This window comes from Anas acuta, chromosome 15 (genome assembly GCF_963932015.1).
Source record: "Anas acuta chromosome 15, bAnaAcu1.1, whole genome shotgun sequence".
Lineage (NCBI taxonomy): Eukaryota > Metazoa > Chordata > Aves > Anseriformes > Anatidae > Anas > Anas acuta.
Window position 1 is genome coordinate 2,989,010 of NC_088993.1, and position 16,697 is coordinate 3,005,706.

The 16,697-nt window shown below is 45.7% G+C and overlaps 1 protein-coding gene across 12 annotated transcripts in view; it reads left to right on the top strand.

The window, feature by feature from the left end:
* Nucleotides 1-14,776, top strand: part of MAPK8IP3 (mitogen-activated protein kinase 8 interacting protein 3) — a 69,546-nt gene extending 54,770 nt beyond the window's left edge. For 10 of the 12 annotated variants that reach the window (XM_068699412.1, XM_068699410.1, XM_068699414.1 and 7 more), the window contains 12 exons: nt 405-590; nt 1,222-1,408; nt 2,218-2,340; nt 2,573-2,653; nt 3,192-3,259; nt 4,738-4,886; nt 5,544-5,711; nt 5,844-5,961; nt 7,354-7,392; nt 10,708-10,887; nt 11,164-11,307; nt 11,872-14,776. In XM_068699412.1, the coding sequence (XP_068555513.1) occupies nt 405-590; nt 1,222-1,408; nt 2,218-2,340; nt 2,573-2,653; nt 3,192-3,259; nt 4,738-4,886; nt 5,544-5,711; nt 5,844-5,961; nt 7,354-7,392; nt 10,708-10,887; nt 11,164-11,307; nt 11,872-11,993 (1,565 nt within the window). In that variant the 3' untranslated portion in view covers nt 11,994-14,776. The remainder of the gene's footprint in view (nt 1-404; nt 591-1,221; nt 1,409-2,217; nt 2,341-2,572; nt 2,654-3,191; nt 3,260-4,737; nt 4,887-5,543; nt 5,712-5,843; nt 5,962-7,353; nt 7,393-10,707; nt 10,888-11,163; nt 11,308-11,871) is intronic. The other 2 variants (XM_068699421.1, XM_068699419.1) reach the window with 1 other exon arrangement.
* The last annotated feature ends 1,921 nt before the right edge of the window (nt 14,777-16,697 follow it).

Below are 16,697 nucleotides of genomic sequence, written 5' to 3' on the forward strand. Positions count from 1 at the left end.
GGAGTGACAAATGTAGCATCATCACTTCCGGATGAACCCTTGGATGCTGCTGCATTCTGTAATTTTCCCTCAAAACTGTAACTCAAGATCTTGCCTTCTTGTTAGGACACTTCTATGGAGATCCTTCACTCCTGAGCATTTATTAAGTGGTTCCTTTGGCATGTAAAGGATGTCTCTTGGGAGCAAGAGTGAGCCTTGACCAGGTTTGGGAGGGCTCTGTAGCTGTCCTGGATTAGGGATGAGGGGATTCGCCACAGTGTTGACTGATGTTGTGATGCCTCCATGGGGCTAGTGAACCTCGAGGATCAGTGTCTTCCCTCCAAGTGGTGATCTCAGGAGTACTGCTACATTTAAATTAGCAGTGGCTGCTAGATTCATGGGAGAATCTGTTCTTTGCCCTTCAGCGGCCAGTGAGAGTGATTATCCTCCAGGCGAGATCTTTCTGGAGGGAGATGTAAATCCTGAAGAATCATCTGGAACAGATGGTGTCTTGGCAGGAATCACTCTGGTGGGCTGTGCAACCCGCTGCAATGTGCCACGAAGCAACTGTTCCTCGCGTGGTGACACACCTGTGCTGGACAAGGGACAGAGTGAGTTCTGGGATATAAAACTTAATGGCAGTCCAATTATAGCTAGTTCCATATGACCTTCTAGTGTTATAGCTGCATCCTTCTGCCCCTGACTGAACTACTTCAGAGATCTCAAGAAGTTTCTTAATGCAGTACATGAAGACCAAAGTCCCTTTGGTACTTTTATCTTTAGAGCCCTCCTTTTCTCTCCAAGCGAATCCCCATCCTGCAACCTGGCTGTGGGGCTAATATAGCAGAGTATTTTGGACAGGTTATATGTTTGCCCTGTTAAATTTGTTACTGTTCTTCTCTCGTCTGTGGCTTTTCCTCTCAACCATGGCTTCATGTTAAGTCAATTAAACCTGTATGGAAAACTTAATAATGCTCTTGCTGATTCCATACTGCAGTGGTAGCCTTGGAGAGCTCCTGATGTTTTACTAGCCACAGATGGTGTTTTACTTGAAAACTACCTCTGTTTTCCCATCAGAGCAGCAAACACTCTGGATAAACTGCTATCTGTGATGCAGGCTCGGGGGTTGATTGTATCTGGCAAAAAAGGATAAATAAATAAATAAATAAATAGATGATTTTAACTAGCTTACAGCTCAGTCCTCAGCCCTTTGTACATTTCCTGCTGTTCTTTGTCTCTTAGGTGAAGTGGCTGCTGTCTGCAATGGGAAGATCAACCAGTCCCAGTCCACAGAGGAGGCAACAGAAGCTACAGAGGTACCAGAGAATGGTACAAGTGAAGCAGACCCTATTCAAGCCCGGCCTGGGCCCCTCACAGAGCACGTGTTTACGGATCCAGTCCCTGTGCAGGCACCTCTTAGGCAGAATGGGTAGGCGCTCTGGGGCCAATGTATCAGTACAGTTCTTTACAAGCTCTGTTTTTGTAAGCTGTTTATGAGAATAAGCCTGATCTTCTGATAAAGTGTCAAACCTTTTTTTCAATTTTGTGTCCAAATAGCATTGCAGGTGAGATGATAAGGAGAGGAAGAAAACAAAATGAAAATAAGCATGGTTTAGCCAGCAGCAGATTATGTATCAGCTGTTAAAGAACAAAAATTTTGATCTCTTTGAGTTTAAATGCACGTGCACTTAATGTTCTTACCAAAGGACCTTATTGATCGACATGTGAAAATGATCCTGTGTTCATTCCAGTAGTAACACTAATGTGCTGTAAAGATAATGAAGAAAGAACAAATAACTATTATGTGCTGTAAAGATGATGAAGAAAGTCATTGCCCCAAAATTCTTAATATAAATGTGTCTGATGTGATGGGCTGAGGAGCAAGGTGGAAATCTGGGATGAAAGTCATTCCTTGTTCCAGTTGTTCCTGAAAGTCATTCTCAGTTGTTTCTGTTAAAGTTAGAAATGAACAGAGAAATTACTGAACAGAGAAAATTACTGCTAAACACTAAGTTAACTTCTATGGCTGTAAAGCACTGGCTATTTGCTTTGGGGGAGAAGAAAGTTTTGCATATTCAGGAGTCAAGCAATTGAAAAACACTGAAGTGTTTTTGTGGATGTGATGTGTATACACAAATGCCCTTATCTGCCTGTGCAGTGCCAGCCTGTGAGTGCAGATGGGCATTCTGTGCGTTGCTGTTCATAAACAATTCTAACAATGTTCTTTTGTCTCTTAAGGGAGAATGGTCAGCTGAAGACAGAGTCGAGCACAGTACTGCCAGATCAGGAACCGAATGGGGATGCTGCTGGGACTTGCACCAGTGCTGCCCCCACCATGTGGCTGGGAGCACAGAATGGCTGGTAGGTTCCCCTTAGGCTGGCAGGTTTCTGTCTCAGTTGTCCTCTGGCCTCTACTCATCCTCATGCATCTAGCTTGCTTTTCATTTCTGCAGTAGGGATTCGTTACGAGTTCTGAGCCCTCAGTTCATCATGGACACTGTGATTTCACCTCACTTTGCACATTCGTGTCTTTTATCAGGCTAAAGATGCGGGACCTTGCTGCTAATCCTCCCTGATTTGTCCTTTCTTACAGGTTGTATGTGCACTCCGCGGTGTCTAACTGGAAGAAGTGTCTGCACTCTATAAAGCTGAAAGACTCCGTACTGAGTCTAGTGTAAGTGTGCACTCCAAGGGATGCTGAAGGAGGAGGTTTGGTGACTGAGTGATGTCTTTGTTGGGGTGATAGTTTTTTGTCAGTCTTTTTCCTTACACTTCTAAGTACATAAATTTGTGAGGAAAGTTTCCTGAGGATTTTGTTATTAGAAAGCCTTGTACTGATCCACTACCCCGTTCAATTGCAGACCTGACCCAATACTGTGAATGAGGTGCTACAGGACAAGTGCAGTATTGGGAAGAAAGAAGTGGGAAAGAGAAAAGCAAAATTTCGAGAGGGTGTAAATTGGGTGGAATTTGTTGAAATTGTTGGGAATTTAAAGTGTGAAAGAGAAGTTAAACTAAACAGGAAATTGTTGGATAATCCTACTATACATAAGTAAGAACAATCCTCTGCCATTATAGGATGTTCCTGCAAGTGTTAAACTGAATGGGAATTGTAGAAAGAATATGAGGAAGGTTTGCATGGAAGTTAGAAAGGATTTGTTAAGTTCTTTACTTCCACAGACTTTGTAAAAAGTACTTTCCTGTGATTTCAGGCATGTGAAGGGAAGGGTCCTTGTTGCTCTGGCAGATGGAACACTAGCCATATTCCACCGAGGAGAAGGTAAAGATCAATATAATAAAATAAAAATAAGCTGGCCAAGAGTGCAGCAGTGAATTAAATGCTATAGTTAGTCAAGAAGGAAACGTGCTGGCTTGCTAGAGTACAAACATGTGGTTAAGATGCATACATGTAGCTATTATACACATGTAACCCTTAACCTTAAACGCCCAAGACATACTTTAGCATAGTTTCCTGAGGTTTTCTGGGGGAAAAGCAAGTGTGTGTATGTGCTGTGTAAGCACGTGTGGAGTGATTGTAACATGTCTAAGAACACACATGCGATACAGTTGTTTGAGGCATGTTTGGTAAGATTAATGCATTTGGGCCATAATCAGTGTTACTGGGCGTTCACAAATGAACTGTACAGTGCACACATGGGGAGCTCCAAACAGATCAGGTGAGCGGTACCTGAGCAGATCACCTGTGCCGTACAAACAGCCCTACTGCTTTCCAGGTGAGATGGATCTCTCTGTAAATAGTGGAATTGGTCTCTGCATGTGCAGAAGACAGAGCTGGATTTTTTTGGAAGTCTGTAAATCCCAAACAAATAGAGCCTTCACATTGCACTTGGCATTTCACTTTTCTTGTGGAAAAAAAAAAAGATGTCTGAGTAACCTGACATGCCTTAATCATGTCATTTCAAGATGCTTTTTTGAATTCTGTATTTCTTGTCCTCTTCACTGTTGGAGATTGTGTTTTCCCTTTAACCTCAACAGTTCTTAAGCTATATTCATACCCTGAGGCTCATGGGAATTTGCTAATTGTGAATAATATTTGTATATTAAGAATATATTACTCAGTTGTTCACTGAGTAGCAGTTTATCAGCTAGGGTGAAATGCAGAGATTTTCTGGTTTTGTGCAATCTACTTTTCAATTCAGCCTGTCTCCTGAGTTCAGTCCTGGCCACTGGCACATACAAAATGTTCCCATCAGAAATATGATAATACTTCATCACCTAGAGGCAATCTGTCTGCAAAAGACAAAGTATCTGCCTGATTAGGTAGCAAATAAAACCAAGGGAAGGAAGATCTGATTCCTCAGCCTGGACCTGACACTTCAGGGAAATAACAATGTCTGTCTGTGATATGAGAAAGCCTTACCATAAAGACTGTATGCTTCTTTTCCTTTTAAGTTTCCACATAGTCTTGTTAACTTGTCTTTCTTCTTTCCCTGCTGTTTTTGTTGTACTTGTTATGGAAGGGTGTTTACTTCATTACAGTCAAGGGATGTTTAAATTAGCCTGAGTTGGGGAGCCTGCTAAACTATGTGCTATTGGCATGTGCTTGGTAACTATAAGGCTGTGCCTGAAGTGGTTTTGTGGGTTGATGGGAAGTTCACAGACATAAGCAAGGTCAGCTTTTCAGTATCAGCTAGGCTTGTTTTCCTAGATATAAATAGGAAGGCAAGAGGATTCTGTTAAATACTGCCATGTCATGAAGGAGCTGCATTGTTTTTCACCCTTGTTTTTTCACCTTAGATGGTCAGTGGGATCTCAGTAATTACCACCTCATGGACCTTGGCCATACTCACCATTCTATCCGCTGCATGGCTGTTGTGTATGACAGAGTCTGGTGTGGCTACAAGAACAAAATCCACGTTATTCAACCTAAGACAATGCAGATTGAGGTAGGAGAGCAAATGTGTATGAATGCACATACTTGTGTTGTATTTATTCTTCTTGCTGTTTTCTGCTATGGAAATGCAGAACATTTTTATTGTCCATTGCTGACTGTAGGATGAAAATTGTCAAACTGTCAGTCTGGGTCATCTTATGACACAATCTGCCAGAGAGGCATTTATTCCTTCCTCCCTTTGCAGAGCTTAAATCTTTAGATAAGTCTGAACTGAGGACTTTCTTTGTCTTTACTAATGCTATGGGGTCACATACTGTACAAATGTATGCCTGTGCTTTACAGCTCTCCTTCATGTATGGTCTAAGACTTCTCCATCTGTAGGCGATGAGGCACAAATGATGGATATAGTTAGAAAGTCCTTACCTTCTCTGCCAATCACATTGAAAGCAGTTGGTTTCTAAATGTTCCTGCTCCCAAAGTGCTCTGCAAAGCCCATGTCCTCTGAGAAGCTGCAACTCTGTGCCATGCAACTCCTCATTTCAAACTAGGGATTTTCTGTATACTATAGTTAACTTCTGCCATTTATACATTTTCTTCCAAAGGCTTTGAAACCCAGGCATGCAATCTCAGTCGAGGAAAATAGAATATATGTGCAGATAACTGCAGATCTTTTGTGAACTCACACCGGCCCACCTATTTTGCATTTCAGAAATCCTTTGATGCCCATCCTCGGCGCGAGAGCCAGGTGCGACAGCTGGCATGGATTGGAGATGGAGTATGGGTTTCCATCCGCCTGGACTCCACCCTGAGGCTTTACCATGCTCACAGCCATCAGCATCTGCAGGATGTTGACATTGAGCCTTATGTCAGCAAGATGCTAGGTGAGGCAGTAGGGACTGTCAGTAAATAGTCTGTTGCTTACTGAGATCAGAGAGAAATGAAAATTCAGTAGAAGACCTTGCTGAAAGTCCTGCAGTCTTAACTAACTACAATTCTTATGCACATTTACCTAGGTACTGGAAAACTGGGCTTCTCCTTTGTACGGATTACAGCTCTGCTCATTGCTGGCAATCGTCTCTGGGTGGGGACAGGGAATGGTGTTGTCATCTCCATTCCACTGACTGAGAGTAAGTGATCTTTATCAGAGACTGTTCCATGTTGCCCTGAAAAGAACAGTGCTTTTGCATGTTATTTGTGCAGTATGGCAGATGGCCCTGGCAGGCTAATATTTTCTGTACGTTTTTCCTCTGAACCTGACACACCGTTGATCATAGCCACGTTCAGAGAGAAGCACCCTGAGTACAAGTTACCTTGCCCTTGGTTTAACTGTTCCTTAATTATGGAACTAAGTGTGCATTTAAATGTTTTTTGCCTATTTAAAACCAGATGGAGATTTGTTACTGTTCCTTTCAGTTCAGTTGAAGCTATATTTTTCTTGGGGCACCAGTGATGTCTCTACCATCTCTACGGTCTTCTCTTTTGACAGAGCAGACTGATGTGAGCTGATTTTGTAGCTACTGGAAAAAAGGAGAAACAAAGCCTTGGAAATTGTAGCAAGCCTCCAAAAGGAGGCTCTTGAGTCACCAGGAAGATTTCCCTGGAAATTTTTATTTGCTGTAGACATCTCCATGACAGTATTTTTCAGAAGCTGACCTTAGAAAAGCTTCGTTTACTCATATTAGGGTTCAGTTTTTATCAGTCAAGTAGAAATCAGTATCCTAACACAAATTAAACCTGGTGAAGAGACCTAGCAGTAGTAGTTAACAGGCACATATCTAAAGCTGAAAGTTGAATTGAAGCTCTCAGTAATTCTGTTCTGTACCTTCTGGTCAGCATCTAATTTCCTTGGTGGAACGTTTGTTCCAAAATATATTGAGGGAGTAGGATTTGAGGTTGACTGCAGTTGCTTTCAACAGACAGCAGTGAAATGTACATTTTCTCACCACTGGTGACAGGAAGGCTGAGAAGCAAATAGCTCTTGTGTAAGAGGAGCAAATCTGTTGTAATTTTCCTGGAAGTCAGAGATGAAGTTGTCTCCTCTAGGGCTGCTGAAGACCCTGGGTCTGACACCAGGAAGCCAGTGACAGAGTCCTCTGTACGTTGTAAACTCTGTCTCATTTCTGAATCACTACATTAGATCCCATTCTTTCTTGGTACTGTTGTCATAATTCTGAATTAAGCTTATTCTGTGCTGTAAATCAGTTGCATTATCTTTTGGTGCTTCTGTAAAAATGTGGTAAGCTGTAAACTTTCACTAAGAACTTCAGCAATGGATCTTTGTGACCATGGACCCTCTTCTGTCTCGGATACTATATTTATCCTTGTATGATAAGAGCAAAATGAGCAAGAACAGTGTTGGTATAAGCTGATCAAACCTGTAGCTCTTGTTGTGGTTTCTCCAAGTTTATACATTTCTGTTGCTCCCTGAATTTTCTCCCAGTAACCACCTTTTTATTCTCTCCCATCCTGCCTATCTCTTCCTGTGCCCCTGTGTGTTCCCACTCCCTCCCTGTACCTAGCTGTAGTCCTCCACCGAGGCCAACTTCTTGGGCTCCGGGGTAAGTCCACTGCCTCCTTCCTTCAGCTTGCACTCCTTTTACACCTGCTCACCTTAGCATTCATATTTTTCTACCCTTCCATCCTGACATCCTACCTCTCCACCCATTTTTCCTCATCACTCTTTCATTTTAAGCTAGTCATCTGAGAAAAGTGAACAGAGACAGTAATGTAAATGTCATCATTTCCCATAGCCAAAACGTTTTTATCCATCTCATCAGCCATCGCTCCTTTTTTGTGTGTCAAAGGTACTTTCCTCTGATCAGAATCAGTTCCCTTGTTCTGGTAGGCCAGGTCTGAGATGGAGATTGTAAAGATTTAGTCAGTCAGCTCCAAGAAGCAGGAGTAGATTGTTCTTCCAAGGTCTTCCATGGTCATCCTTTGTTTTCCAAGGATGCTTCTCTTAATCAGTTTCCAGGCCAGTGGTAGTAGGTGCTGTGGCACCTGACAGCTGCAGATAATCAACCAAGGCTTTTAACAAGAGAGACTTGGATAAATACTGAAGATTGTTTTGTTTTGTGCCAGTTAAGGCAGGGTCTGAGTTCGCCATTCAGATTCATACTTACTTCAGCCTTTCCACAGTCAGAAAAGAGGATTTTTTCCCATTGTAGGATGTTCCTGTGGCTGTCCAGAAATATTATCAGCATGTCTCTCTTCCTTCTAAAGCATCTGGTATTGGTCACTGTGAGAAGCCAGATATTGAGCTTGAAGCACGAGTACCAGCCCTGTCCCTCAGTCAGAGGAGCTGAGCCAGTTGTAGATGCTTACAGTAAACCAAACCACAGAGATGTGCAGAGAGCTTTCATCTTAGGGATATTCTTGTCCCTGCACACATTGATTCTCATTCTTCTGTCCAAATACTTGTATTTACCTCAGCATCCTATCATGAACCTGCTAGGTAAAAATCTCCTTTGTTCCTGAGCCACTTACCAGCTGAAATCCAGCCCAAGCCAACACAGAGAATTACAGATGATTAACTAAGCAATTCAGTTCTGCCTGGAAATAGAGAAAGTGAAGCCTTATGATTTTAGTACTGTTTGTGGTTTACTAATATGGGTACCTGCAGAAGGAAAGCATCTCCTGTCCTGACCTCTGAGCACTGTTCTCTGTTCCTTGGTGAGTGCAAACATCTGCATCCTGAGAGCTCAGACCTGCAAGGTGCAGGCCTCTGAGCTGACTTTGAAATCCTTGGAAGCTGTGGGTGGTGAACATCTATCTTCCTGATGTTCATTGCTTGAGTAACTGATTTTCTGCTTCAGAGCTAACTCAAGGACAAAGGAAGGCTCGTACTCTGCTGCTGTGACCTTGACTGGGCTGAGAGGCCTGCAGCCAGACACCGAGGCTGCTTTCAGCAGCCTGTGTGCTCAGAGCTTGGCATGAGCAAAGGACTTGACTTGGAAACCATGAAAGTATTAGAATGAGGCAAGAGGAGGGCCACAAAGATGATCACAAGGCTGGAGCACCTCTCCTATGAAGACAGGCTGTGGGAGTTAGGGTTGTTCAGCCTGGAGAAGAGAAGGCCCCAGGGAGACTTTATAGTGGCTTTCCAGTGCCTAAAGGGGGCTACAGGAAAGCTGGGGAGGGATTCTGTCAGGGATTGTAATGATAGGGCAAGGGGTAATGGTTTTAAACTAAAAGAGGGTAGGTTTAGAAATTCTGTACTCATAGGCACTGGAACAGGTTTCCCAGAGAAGCTGTGGATGCCCCATCCCTGCTCAAGGCCAAGCTGGATGGGGCTTTGGGCAACCTGGTCTGGCGGGAGGTGCCCCTGCCCATGGCGGAGGGGTTGGAACTAGATGATCTTTAAGGTCCCTTCCAACCTAAACCATTCTGTGATTTTATGATAAACAGAAAAACTTCACCAATTCCCAGAATAGCAATAATTCTCCAGGTGTACAGAGGCCTTAATGTGTCATGGGTACAGAGGCCTTAATGTGTCATGGGTACAGTGGAAATCTTCACTTACACAGCCAGGTACCAAAGCTGGAGGCTGATCCTAGGACAGGCAATGATTTCTGAAGGCTGGACAGGATTGCTGCTAGAGAAGAGACCTTCACTGGAACACCCCAGAGGCCTTCCCCAGCATGCCTGTCACTCTTGTCCACAGCCTCCAGGGGTGTGTACCTCATTAGTAGACAAATACTAGAAAAATGTAGTTTGTTATGATGAGTGGATTTACCAACCTAACAGTGAGGGACTGTGTAGTGGTGTGTGGTCTCCTCCATCACAGCCTTCACATAATTCTGGGCTCAGTTCTAGGGCTAGTTCTATGCAATATTTTCATTGATGATCTGGATGCAGGCCTGGGATGCTTCCTCAGCAAGTTTGCTGATGATACTAAACTGGGAGGTACTGTTGACTCTCTGGGGGATGAGAGGCCTTGCAGAAGGATCTGGACAGATGGGAATATTGGGCACTTAGCAGCAGTGTGAAGTTCACAAAGGAAAATGCTGGGTGCTGCAGCTGGGACAGAGTAATGCCAGGCACAGGAATAGACTGGGAGACAAAGGGCTGCAGAGCAGCCCAGCAGAAAGGGATCTGGGGTTGCTGGTGACAGCAGGCTCCACATGAGCCAGCAGCATGGCCTGGCAGCCAAGAGAGCAAAGCACATTGTGCATGAAACACAGCATAGCCAGCTGCTCAAAAGAGGTGATTCTCATGCTATATTTAGTGTTGGTGTAACCCCACCTTGAGTATCTCGTGCAGTTCTGGGTGGGCTCCATGATATAAAAAGGGCGTTAAGGTCCTAGAGAGTGTCCAGAGGAGAACAAAGCTGGTAAAAGGGCTGGAAGGCCTCCCCTATGAGGAGAGGCTGAGGACACCTGAGTTGTCTAGCCTGGAGAAAAGGAGGCCAGGAGGTGACCTCTTTTGTCTCTGCAGCTTCCTGAGGAGGGGAAGTGCAAAGTGAGGTGCTGGTCTCTGTGCCCTGTAACTGAGGATAGGACATGTAAGAACAGCACAGAGCTGTGCCAGGGGAGGTTCACATTGGACATGAGGAAAAATTTCTGTACTGTAAGGGTGGTGAAACACTGGAAAAGGCTTCCTAAGGTTCCATGGCTGTCAGTGCTCAAGAGGCATTGCGATAATGACCTCATTAATATGGTTTAACTTTTGGTTAGCTCTGAAGTGGTTAGGCAGTTGGACTTGATGATCTTTGAAAGTCCCTTCCACCTGAACTATTCTATTCTATGAGACCTTTAAAGAGACTTGAACTTTAAGGTTTTCCTTCATGGCTCATGAGTTTTCTCTTTCACCGAGCCCCTTCTGTAAATGGGACCAAAACTATCATTAACGATGTTCCTTCTCCCTGTCCCCAGCCAACAAGACATCACCCACTTCTGGAGAGGGCAGCCGCTCTGGTGGGGTCATCCACGTGTATGGCGATGACAACAGCGACAAATCTGCCAGCAGTTTTATTCCCTACTGCTCCATGGCTCAGGCACAACTCTGTTTCCATGGTCACCGTGATGCTGTCAAGTTCTTTGTCTCTGTGCCTGGTAAGGATGAGCACTGCCCTTCCTCAGGAGGGCCTTGTGCTGCTGTCCATTCTATGGCAGGAGCTTGAGCTGATCTGCAGCAAAAGCTTATCTGTGCGATTTCTTAGCACAGTCAGTGCCACACAGATGTCACTGTGGCTCAGACATTGGTCGTTTAAACTGCAGTGTCTCCCAGAGTTAACCAGCAGAAGGAGTTGTCCTGTGCAATTGTATCTGTGTGTGTTAAATACATGAGGGTTGAGCAGAGGCACTAACGGTACCTCTGTCCTGACCCAGGGAACGTCCTCGCAACCTTGAATGGGAGTGTGTTGGACAGCCCTTCAGAGAACCCCAGCACAGCAACCACAGAGACCGAGGGGCAGAAGCTGAAGAATGTCCTAGTGCTGAGTGGAGGAGAAGGGTACATCGATTTCCGGATCGGTGAGTGCCTGCAGTGGGAGACATCTGGAACAGGAAGGGGTGCAGGGCTGTGATCACAGAGAGAAGGATCGCTGCTGTGGGGAGAGATATCTGGAAAGCAAGGCTGTTTTTCTCCTACCTTCTGCAGTGGGAGCAGATAGCAAGCATTTTCCTTGCACAGCACAAGGCTGCCAGACCCTGCCCCTGTCTGAGCCTGTAGTGCCATGCAGTCAGCATGAACGAAAAAAAATAAAACCATCTGTGCCACTGGCTCCAAACATTGCTGTCTCACTGTGGTCACCTATGCTGGTCTGGGGCATGGTGTCATAACCATTGGCTTCCCCAAACAGAAGGGCAGTTTACCCTACTGCTACAGATAGTTTGTTCCATTCATATGGGCCTGCTTCAGAAAAATACCTTGTTGTTATAAATGTTCTATATGCATACAGGAAGGTCTGCACTCATGCTGCCTGTCATCAGGCTGCAGAGACTGTAGCAATGATACTCACCTCTTCTGAAGAATTCCAGGGCAGCATAACTTGGGATTTTGTGTCCTGCCTTTCTTACTCTGCTTTCTGTCTTCAGGGGATGGAGAAGATGATGAGACAGAAGAGAACGCAGGAGATGCCACCCAGGTGAAGCCAGTACTTTCTAAGGCAGAAAGGAGCCACATTATTGTGTGGCAGGTATCATATATCCCTGAGTGAGAATTTCTCCTTTCCTACCAACGTAAGTGTCCCTCCTCCCACCTGAATGCCAAGATGTACATACAGAACGTCTGCATTATACCTACTGCTGGAAACCGACCCCAGACAACTGCAGCGGCTCCTGCCTCGGACTGTCACCCCCTTCTAACCTCTGAACTTGCAGCTTTCATCTTGGGCCTGTGCGCTTTCTGCGTGGTTGGGTTATTGTTCTGCTCTGGAGCTGGCGTCTACAAGGAGAGAAATGGCAGCGCATTGATAAAGTGAAGCCTGGAGCCAGAGCTGTGCAAAGACTTTGCCTGGGGCTGGGGAGATGGACTGGTGGTGGCTGTGGTTGTCCAGCAGGTTGCCTTGCTCCCACCTGCATGAGAAGTAGTATGTCACCCTGGTGTCCCCCGCCAAAGCAGTGGTGGTAAATCACAACTCCTACAACACTAGAAGAAATCCTTTCTAGTTCACCAGTGGACTTTTCACCTTATCCACTATGCACAGAGTACACTTAAGCACAGAATAATATCCCCCAGACTGACAGCTGCCAGGTCCAAGGAGCCTTCAGTAGAAAGGAGCACTTCTGCTTGTTGGCTGGAAAAGGTGGCAGGGCCATTACTGTGGGGAACACATCCTCCATACGAGCGGATGCAAAGGCTCCCTCCTCTTCTGCTGCTGTCGTTGTAGCAGTAGTGTGCTGGGTGACTGTATGTGTCCAGAGAGAATTGTGTGGTAGCCTCCGATGGGTGGCAAGTGTTTGATTGTGGAGGCCATGGGGCCTTTGGAAGCTATGGTAACAAAGAGGTACTGGAACCTTGTTATTTGAGAGCAGAGAAGTCAGCAATACTTTTAACTCCCTTTTCTAGAAATGCCAGGCAAAAAAGAACTCTTGAGTTCATTCTTTTTGAGCCTGAAAGGTTTAGGATAAATTTGTCTCTACATAGCATTCGTTGGCTTTTAAACTCTGTAGGGCAGATAACGTTGGTGTACTGTGGATTCTGCGTTAACACGGTGAGGTTACCTTGACTCATAAGGATGTGTCCCATCCTAGGAACTGCAGGCATCCTGCTGGAAGGGGGTGGCTGTTTTCACACGGTGACTGTCAGGTTCGGGAAGTGTGTAGATGCAGTCCAGGTGTACAGGCTGTCTCTCACCTGAGGTCACATGGAAAAGAGAAATGAGGCCAGATCTCCCAGCATCTTTTACATCACAAGCACTGACTGACTTTTTTTTTTAAGTAGCTTGAAAAGCTGTACGTTTCTGACTCCTGAAAAAAAGAATGACAACCCCGAGAGAAATTCTGACTGCCCTCCTTGTGTAAGCTGTGCTGTGGGATTGTAAGTGTGTGTCCTGCTTATAGGAGAAGCAGCAAAAATCGGGGTCAGGGAGAGCAGTTTTAAGCTCCGTATTCAGAGCATGGCAGCTCCAGATGTGGAGGTTTGTCCTTCCTTTCTGACAGTGGAGACAGACCTGCCTCCAAAGGGCATGTTGTTAGCGATGAATTGAGAAGATCTGGTGGTCGTCTTGTTTTTTCTGAGCTGTGCGGCACTCTCGGTCTCACAGGGATGTTCGCCTCCATCTCTGGGGAATATGTCCCAGGTGTGTCCTGCACTTGTTGCCATGACCCAGGCTGCTCCCAAGGCTTGTGGTCTACAGCTATTTGTGTGCTGCAGGGACACAGTATTCACTGGGGAAGCTCTAACATGTAGTGTCTGTCCTGATTCAGCAGCACTGAAATGCTTTTTGAATCCACAGTTCAGAAAAGGCAGGGGAGATGGGCACACAGTTCCTCTCCACAAGGAACTAAGAGGACACATCCAGAGAACAGAGACCTCAAGTACCAAAGTACAGGGCCACAGCGGTGCCTGCACTGCCTGTGAGCACTGCTGGTGATGCATGGACCTGCACCACTCCTCACAGAGGCAGGAAACCAGCTGGATAACGTCCTCCAGCCATCAACACACTGGAATCTCTGCCTTGCCTTTGGCTAAGGGATTCTTGGAACAGACACCCGCATGCAGAATAGGAACGTTTTACCAGGAACATCTCACTGGGGTACTGCTGACCATGCCACATTTCTTGTTCGCTTTCCCCAAACGTTTTCTGCTAGGACAAGTTCTTTGGGTCACGGCACAGAATGCATTAAAGTTAACAAGAAGATAGACATTTAGCTAGCAGATTCCACAGACATCTAACAGTTAATTAGGGCCCAGAAAATTTCATAATTTGGCCTAATTTAAGGGAAAAACAAGGCATAGTAAGTCCAGTTTGTTAGCTCTGTTGAACCTCCAACATGAAAATAGAGAATTGCAATGTTCTTACCTCTTACTGTTTGTTCTGTATTTGGTTTTAGCAGTAAAAGTGACTCGGTCTTCTGTTACCCACTGATCCCTGGCAACATAAGGAAACTGGTCTTGAGTCTCCAGCAACGGGTTCCTTTCCAGTTGGATGCATGTCTTCCTCCAAGAGAAGCACATGCGTAAGAGGGGTAGCTACAGCTAAGTAGAACCGTTTTCTACTGTCAGCTTCTGTTATTTGGTGGCTGCTGGGCAGCAAGGTGAGAACTGACTGGCTTCACCACACTTCCCTGTCATATCTCCACTGTGATGTATGTAAAGTATCTTGTATGTTACAAAAGGATTTTAAGAAGTGTCTTAAGGCCTGTAAACTCCGCTGTTTGGTCAGAAGATGGCATTCTGTAAAGAGACCGCTGTATGAATACGTTCCCATGCTTTTTCCCCTATGCTATCAAACAACAAACCATACCTGTTCTGTATGTAATAAATGTGTTAACATCAGCAAGTGCCTGTATATCGTGTTCCTGTAAAGGCACTGGGATTTCTACTCAGCCTTTAATAACATCATGATATTTAAATGGTGGGAACGGCAACTCAAATGCTCCCCCATTTAGCAATTTATTAGCAAGAAATGAGATGTTTATTGCTCACTGTACTTGACCAGGAGGTGCTGATCCTCCAAGCTGCATGCCCTTGAGCGAAGTGCAATGTGTTGCTTCTCCCAGAGTCCGATAAAAAAGGTAGAAAAGGACTGTTCAGCTGCTGGCTATCTACAGCAGCCCTTGTGGAGTCCCCTTCTGGTGAGATAGTAGGGTTAACATGGCAAGTCTCAGCTTTCAGCGCTCAAGTTACCAATGTCCTGTCAGTACAGGGTGGTGGCTCACAAAGTGCAGTAGGCATTAGTGACATTCAACACTGCAGAAAGTTTACCACACTTGTCTGCTCCTCTTCGTCTCAGCAGCATTTATACAAGTTTGTATTTATTTTTTAGAGTTGAATTCATTCAAAGGATATGCGTAGCAGTAATAGATAAGAAGTGACAGAAAAGTAGTAAAAATTTGTGAGTAGGATTTTGAATCCTGACTCTGCCAGTTACCACCTGTCCGTAGAGTGAACTGCATGAAGCAGGATCCTTGCTGCTGGCCTCCCAGACAATTAGATGACTCTACTTCCTCATTAACTGCCTCTGCATCCTTAGGGCACACGTGTGAAATTGTAAACAGTAGCACACCGTAGTATCAGTGACATGAACAGTTTGGTGCAGTAGCTTGAGAACAGAGCCCTTGGCTCTGCCTTGGAACATGGTCACTTGCCTTGTAACTAACTGCTCTGCCCATGGTGGCCTATTTAGGCCTCCCACCTGCAATCCCTATGAAGACCAGTGGAAGAGTCCAAAGCTTTACAGGACCCAAGTGAATCTGTAGCATGTTGGAAGCAGTAAACAAGCTGTTGAAAAAGGCCCTGAGGGCAGGAGCCCTGCCTGACAAGGGCTGTCAGGGTGCTGCGTGCTTTAAGCAGGTAGGTGAGGCAGCTCCTCTGTCCCCTCTACTGCATGTCCCAGGATTTCCCTGCTCTGCCCTGCTGTGGCTCCAGCCCAGCCTGGAGCTGGAAATGATATTTGAGTTTATTCTTTCTTCCCCCATGGAGCAGCAGCTGTTCCCTAGAGAGAGCAAGAGAGGGAGAGCCTGGTTTTAAGCATATGCTTGTTCTCTTGGTTTTACTCCATGACGCATCCCCATGCTGTTGTCCCCGTCCTGGAGTGCTGTCAAGGCCGAGCATAAATTCTGGAAGCAGTCAGGGGCATGAAGAGCTGCAGGAGCAGCAGGCAGAGGGACGCTGGGGCAAAAGCACCCAAGACACCTGTTAATCCCAGAGAAGCTGAGGACCCCTTGCAATGATCCCACTGTCACGGGACCTGAAAGCTCTGCCCTCCTGAAGGCAGAGGAGCCCCAGCAGGAGTTGTGCTGGAGGCCTTTAACCTCAGGAGCCAGCCCCACCTGGAGCAGCAGTGCCTGACGGGAGCCTCCTCCACAGGTGAGCTATGCTGCACTCGCTGTACCCAAATGCATTCATGGTTAAGGAGGCTACAGAAAACAAACAAGCTGTTCTCCATCCGCAGCAAGCTGCAGCTGGAGGTCTCACAGCCTGTAGCAGTACTTGTGCATTTATTGACACCGGATTTTCTGCTCCCCTTGCTTCTAAAGCCAGGGAACCAGCACTAGTGTGTACCCTTCACAGCTCCTGCCATGGGCAGAGGAATGAGAGCTCAGTTCTTCCCAGCTTTTGGGCCTTGCCATAGGACCAGCTTTTAGCCCATGAGAAAACCCTCATCCCATGGCAGCTTAAAGTTTCAGAAGCCTTTGGTGAGGAACCCCATGCTAGTGCAGGTGGCTGATGTTGACCCATTTGCTCCTGGCTGTTG